General features: G+C 36.6%; 1 protein-coding gene across 1 annotated transcript; it reads right to left on the reverse strand.

Annotated features, from left to right (window-relative positions):
* Positions 1 to 46: 46 nt before the first annotated feature.
* Positions 47 to 5300, reverse strand: LOC129269856 (uncharacterized). The gene has a single exon (XM_054907321.2). The coding sequence runs from the start codon at positions 5163 to 5165 to the stop codon at positions 3345 to 3347; it is 1821 nt and encodes a 606-aa protein (XP_054763296.2). The 5' UTR covers positions 5166 to 5300; the 3' UTR covers positions 47 to 3344.
* Between the last annotated feature and the right edge of the window lie 2357 nt (positions 5301 to 7657).

Here is a 7657-nt window from a genome sequence, read left to right on the forward strand (position 1 = left end):
ACATTCTCATGATCCAATGCAAGACAGACGATGTAACACAATTACATAACTAGCAACATAATTTTTTATTAACTATAGTTCTCTGCATAAAAACGCACTTCCTGATATTCCTTGATATTCCTGATTATACACCTCGTTACTTAATTATATAAAAAAAACGTATCTTTATATAATATACATTTGAGTCAATTGGTAAAAGATTGTACATATTTACAGGTAGCAAAATGGAATGAAAGCTTAAGCTAATTAATCATATGTTATATTTTAAAAAAAAATCAATTCTGCAGTAAAAAAAAATACCCCCCAAAAGTATTATTATTATTATCATCAATATTATTATTCGAAGTAGTAGTTGTAGTATCATATCAATACAATTATTATGATAATAATTATCATCATCATCATCATCATAAAAGAAAAAAGATTAAAAAAGTTATCAATATACAATGAATTAAAATCATTTCATAATATATCGTAGCTGCGTTGTCTTTTGATGACTAACATGACCAATGTGTAAGGAAAGTAAAACGTAGCATTTCATAGAAGTGTGGATATAAATTCTAGTTTCGTCTGAAGTTATCCCATAAAATGTTAGAATATCGTTAATATGTTAATATGTTAATAAAATCTAAATATCAACCGCCCACAGGTTCAGTAGTGATATCTTAGAATACATACACAAACTTAATTACCAGTGAATGCGCACTTACATATATTTCTATACAAATCCCACTCCTATCTTTCTACATGTATGAATCTAAAAAGAACGTTTGAAAGGACTCTTTTCAAACGTTCATTTTATATTCATACATGTAGAAGGAAAGGAGTGGGATTAAAGAGTAAAAATAAAGATAATAAAACATAGAAATTAAATGATCAAAAATGTTTGGCGATACAACCTTTTCAGAAAATGGTAAAAAGAATGTCTATATTTATAAACAAAATCCTATAACAGATGAGATGTAATATACGCCAACACCACAACCGCAACACTTAATTCGGATTCTAAGAAAGAAGGAAGCTTTAAAAATCAATCTAAAACGGTTTTTGTTGGGCTACTATTGGTTTTATGAAGGTCAAATATGTCAAAAAAAATGCGGAAAGTTGGAAAATGAAAACAAACATTGAAATCGCAGTTAAAAGAAAAATAATTCCAAGTAAAAGCAAAACCGTGTATCGGGTAACATAAAAGATAATCTCTGAATTGTTACATTTTCAAAACTTTTTTATCCAACATTTCAACATTATTCTTCAGCGCTTCGATGGTGTATATAATAATGGGATACAGATTCAAACAATGTAAATAAAAAATACTACATGTACCTCATGAAATGCAGTATGTCAACGTTAGCATACGGATATAAAAAGACTATGAAAATAAAAGCAAAAATATACACAAATCATACCACATATAAAACAAAACATTCAGGTATAACAAAACTCAGAAATTTTGAAAACCTTCAGTAGTTAAATGACAAAGAGAGAGAAAATAAGATGTTCATTGAAGTTGATAACCTGGTTAGTACTGTTATACAAACAACGCAACTCATGTACTGTCTTGAAATATAGCATTTGTTTAGTAATCATTTTGAATAAAAATCTTGATTGAATTTTTAACTATCAATAAATCTGAATTAAAATATATTTCTAGAAACAAGAAAATTCATTTGTCTTTATGAATTATGCGTGCCGAAAAGGATCTTTTTATTTACAGTGCTCGATCTTTGTCATGCCGATTCTCATGATCCCACACAAAACACAACCATATAACTTGCAAAATAAACCTTTATTGACTTTGTTTCCCTGCATAAAAACACATTTCCCTGACATTTCTGATTACACCACGTTGTTTGATTATATAAAAAAAACGCATCTCATCATAGGAGTAAATGTAAACATTATATACTCACAACGATGAATCAATGCAGATGGTTAATGATAATGATTCAGTGTCATAATTTTCAACATTAACAATCCTAGAGTCATACCATCACAAGATGTGAAATATTTCACTCAATACAATTAAAGTAAACATTTAATTTTTCCAATTAACATGTTCATATACAAATCAATAGTACAAAACATAATGAATTATACAGTATAGGCGTAATACCAAGAATGCAGGGGCTTTTGTAGAAATTAATAATAACTAAACAGAAAGAGGTGAATTAAAGAAAAGTGAGAAGAAAGCAAGTGGAAGAGCGGGTATGAATTAATTTATAATGTATGAACATGATGAAGTTATTTATATCATAAATCGATTCCTCACTATTTCAACAAAGAGTACATGGGTCAACTTATTCTAAAAGGTAAACAATACTCTATTTGGTTACACTTCGTAATTCCGAAGGTTCTTTATTCCGAAGGTTCGTAATTCCGAAACACGTAAATTGCCTATACCTCGATGTTCGTTAATCCGAAAACGTAAAAGGGTTCGTTAATCCGAACATTTGTGGCGTTATTCCGAAGGTTCGCTATTCCGAAGGTTCGATAATCCGAAAACGAAATAAGGTTCGATGTTCCGAAGGTTCGTTAATCCGAAAACGATATAAGGTTCGTTGTTCCGAAGGTTTGTTAGTCCGAAAACGAAATAAGGTTAGTTAATCATTTAGTTTTTGGACTAACGAACCTTCGGAATTACGAACCTCATTTCTTTTTCGGATTAACGAACCTCACTTCGTTTTCGGACTAACGAACCTTCGGAATTACGAACCTTCGGAACAACGAACCTTCGGAACAACGAACCTTCGGAATATCCGAACCTTCGGAATAACAAAGCTTCGGAATTACGAATGTATGCGACTCTATTTCACCTACTAGTTCACATAATTTCACATCAATTGAATAATGTACACTATTCCTGGGTTCACAATTACTTAAGAAGGAATATTTAAAGAACTATAACATTTTTTTTATCCATGCTGATGTGCTTTAGTGTTGGTGTGAAAATCTATTGATTTGGGGGCTTTATAATCTTTTATAATTTTTTGGTATATTTATTCTCGTTTCTTCATTTCTGTAATTCTACTACTTCAATCAATAAAATCAATGAACCATAAAATAAATGCCGCAAAACCAAAGGAAAGAAAAGAAACCAGTCAATATAACCGTAAGAAGATAACTAAAGAAATATTTCCATTTTAGAAACGTTTTATATGAAGCGGGGGAAATGGAATACACTAGGAAACTGAAAATCTCAGTGTTTTCTGTACATAGACTATGGTCATGCAAAGTGCTGTCTCCAATGATTTAGTCATTCTTTAAAAAAAAGTGGAAATAAGCAGTTTACTTTATTCCATCATCAATTATTGTGACACATGTAGATGAGGCCCAAACCATCATGTTTATCGAAAAATTCCATGGACAAACTCATCGACGGTAGGTTTTGTGAAAACTGACATCTTCTGGGATGTGCACATGACAAGACACGTTGGACTGAGAGAAGCTAATAAGACAGTGCCACCATCATCCATCATCAACTGTAGGTCACAAATCACAATCTCTTCTTTCGACAGATCACCCCCTACATACTTCCTTATCGTGATGAATTTATCATCTTGGGTATAGGCTACGAACAGGTTGCCTTCTTTGTCAACGGCATGACCAATGTTTCTACCGTGGATAGCAACCATCTCATGGAGGCTGGTTTCAGAGACAACGATCCTTTGACACTGTGCAAGCTCACAGTGGACACTCCTCACTGATTCTCTATTGGCAATCAAGATATCAAGGTAGGGCACATCAGAGCCACCGCTATTCCCATGGATCTGCATTCGAAGAGGCTTGTCACCAGCGCGAGATGGCAATTTAATGGTGTGATCAGGTACTCCTTCCATGGAGAAGCTCTTGACCCTATCCTCATACAACAGAGCAAATATACTGTCATCAGCAGCAATCAAGTATGGTTTATCTTCTCCAAGATCGTCTTCAAAGAGATCAATAGCTCCTTCAAAAAGAATCATAGATTCCTTTCGCGAGACATAAACACGACTGACATCACCATCTTCATCAAGAACTAGGAAATCATTGTCCATAATGCTGGACAGCTGGCTCATATCAGTGACAGCAGCTAATGGTCTGATATTTGGTATGCGCTGGTAAGATTTATCAAATATTTGAATGTCCTTCTGTGTGCTGAATCCTACAGCTAAATTCCCATTGGACAATTCAATGATGCTTGAAGGTTTGCAATTGGAGTCAACTCCGGAGTTGCGGTCGCAAAGAAATCTGACTTGTCCTATCATCCAGTTACCTGTATTTGACACGATTCTTCCAACCATGCCCTTCTGCAATTCCTGCTGGAATTTAATGCTTGAAATCAAATCTGATACGTGTTGCAGTGAATCAGAAAGGGTAGTTGGCACCGCATTTTGTTTCTGTGACTGATATCCACTGCTTATTTCATCATGCATTTCCATAAGAGCATTGACACCGCCTTCCAGGATGTCTTCAGTGAGGCTGTTCAGTTCTGTTACGGTCTTAGTCTCTTCTTCAGCATCACACTGCTTTTGTAGCGCTGTTTTGATAGAGCGTTTCATATCCCACAATTGTTGCTTTAGGCTGGTCTTTCTGTCATCTAGAAGTTTACTCTCCTCGGCAAAGGTGTGGTCAATAGCTGCCTCGACTGCTGAGAACCTGGTGGTCACTTTTTGCTGTTTCAGTTCGAGTAATTCTTTACGTTTGCCTTGCTCCTTTTCTTCATTTTTACCCCACTCGAGTAAATCTCGAAGATTATCTTCCATTTTGAGTACCTCATCTATTGGGAATGTTTGGTGCTTTGATTGTTCACGGTGGTACTTCATACCGCATGACCCGCAAACTACACTTTTGCACGATTTGCAAAAGAACTCCGCTCTCAGTCGTATATCATGTTCGGATTGGCATGCAATATTCCGCTTGTCTGCAAAACCAGTTTTCTTTACAAAATCCACCAGCATTTGAGCGAGGCTGTTCTTGGTAAGACCCATGGCCCCGTTGCTTGGCAAAGCCGTCTTCTTCCTGCAGAGAGGACATGCAATCGATCTGTTACCCTCCGTTAGTCTTTGTACACACTCAAAACAAAATGTATGGGCACATGATAAACCCCGCGGATCTTCAAACAACTCGTGGCAGATACTACATTCGACTTCTCTCTCAAATGGCGATGTAGTGGTAGCTGCAGCCATCCCGATAGTAAGTCTACTTTGACAAGCCTAGAATAAGTATAACCATGTGGGTAGAAACTAGAATATCATCCAATCTGTGCACCCGATAGTAATTTGGTAATTCCCCCCCCCCCCCCCCCGGTAATTCCCAACATGGCATGTGGGGATTCCCCAACATGTCCCTCTCACAGTGTATGATGGCGCTCTTCATTCTCTCCAGATAGTGTTCCTGGACCCAGGAACACTATCTCCAGATAATCGTGCCAGTCCCTTTCGTATCTTCGAAACAAAATTTTGACGACGATAAGATCAGAACTTGATAGGGTCCTCGATCCACGTTTCCATCACCAAGGAACACATTTCAAATATCAAATTACAATATTAACAGAGTAAATAACACGGGCGATACAGTTGTTCGAAGAAAAAGCAAGCCAACCAAAATCCCAAAATGGTTCACGTCTTCATGAACATAATCGGGGTCAGGTCAGTTCACAATTATTGCTTAAAGAAATGTGTGAGAAATATTGATATCCTGAGCTTTAACAGCATTGATTTTTTTTTAAAACTTCTTATACCCTTTCATTGAAGCATGGGGGCAAATAAATCCATCCATAGACATCAACAAATGAGATGCTTGGTTAATTTAAGACCAGGGGAGCGTTTCATGAAAGGACTTGTCGGACGTTTTATCCGACAAGTCCCATTCTATCCGACAGTTACTATAGTAATAGTGCCTCTCAGCCAATCAGAATCAAGGAAAGATGTCAGATCTGACAACTTGTCGGACAAAAATGTTGATGAAACGGTCCCCAGGTCGCTTTTATTTCACGCCAGCAAATTTGTAGTGAGCCAAAATCGGAGGGGGCCAGAAATTATGTGGCAAAATCGGGTTTATTAAAAAAATCTAATTTCGTAAAAGATTTTGACATAATATTAAGAAAATAACATCATAGTACCATTCCCTCTTTTCTTTTCATCCTTTTCTCTTTTTTTTCTTGATCGTGAATAGTTTTGTGGGGGAGGGGGTTGGGCAAGCGTCCCATGCCCCAATTTGTACACCATGCACTGTACGCCAGTGTGTTCGAAGCATTATTCAGGTTATTGATTTAAGATCAGTCGTTTAAATAATCACAATGTACCTTTTTCTCTCGTGATGCGGTGAATGCGCATCAAGGCCACTATTATTAAAATGTTTTAGTGGCAAAATAAGTTTAAAGATAAATTCCAGTTTTGGTAACGATCTAAAAATGACTTTTTACAGAATCTAATATAATGACCACCTAAATGTCTGTTTGTATGAATAAAAAATATGTGCCAAAGGATTCTGGAAGAAATTGTGTAATTGCTGAGAAATAAGCAAAATATGCGCGGATTCGGTCACTTCCGTCGGGTCTTTATTTTAGCAATAATAATACAGTGTCCCACGTGTGCCTATCTGTGTTGGTGATCTTCAGTGTGAACATTTTTCAGCGTAGATTTCAAGATTTCACAAAGTTCAGTTTATGTAACTGTACCAGATCTAGATCTTCAATGATATACTGACAATTAAGCCTTGTTTTACAGACTTTCTCATGAAATCAGTGTTTACTGCAAATACTGGAATTTCTCTTTAAAGGGTATATTGCCAATTCGTCTACTGCTAACTCGTCCACGGTCGTCCACTCACCACATTGTGTACTTTCATTAAGTCCAATGCCATTCCGTCCATCAACATTTCGTCTAACAACCATTTGGTCCAATCATCACTTCGTCTAATCACCATTTCGTCTATGACCATTTCGTCTCATAACCAGTTGGTCTAATTCCATTAATTTTCATTCATTTTGCACAATTAACACTTAGTCCAAATTATACCAAATGGTATATGGACTAAATGGCTATTGGACCAACTGGTTATTAGACGAAAATGGTGAGTGGACGAATTGGCAATTAGACCAGATGGTAGACCAAAATACGTACGAGTTGGCCATTAGACGAATTGGCATTAGACGAATTGGAAATAAACCTTGAGATAATTAAGCTGGGGAACATGGCAATTGAGTTTTTTTTGTGGGGAACAAATTTAAGCATTTTAATGGATGGATTCATACTATAAACGTACACAATAGCGGCCTGCCTTTGAACCCCTCCCTCCGGAGATAATATTTGTGGATGGGCAGTGGCGTACCCAGGATTTTCCAAAGGGGGGGGGGGCAAATTCGTTCGCCAAAAAATTTGACAAGCAAAAAAAAAAAAAGGTCTTCAACCGCAAATAAAGGATTTCGTACCAGAAAAAAAATTGACACGCAAAAAAAAAAAAAAATCTAAATAGGGGGCCACTAGATCAGCCTCTGCATTGGTGCAAGATACTGTGTGTATAAGTGGGGTGCGTGTGTACAGGTGTACAGTGGCGTAACTACGGGGGGGGCACGTGCCCCCCCCCCCCCATCGGCTGACAAAAAAAAAAAAAAAACGGGGAAAAGGAGAAAAAGAGGGAGAAAGGAAGAGAAACGAAGTGGGAAAGAAGACATTAT

Source organism: Lytechinus pictus, chromosome 2, assembly GCF_037042905.1.
Source record: "Lytechinus pictus isolate F3 Inbred chromosome 2, Lp3.0, whole genome shotgun sequence".
NCBI classification, from domain to species: Eukaryota; Metazoa; Echinodermata; class Echinoidea; order Temnopleuroida; family Toxopneustidae; genus Lytechinus; species Lytechinus pictus.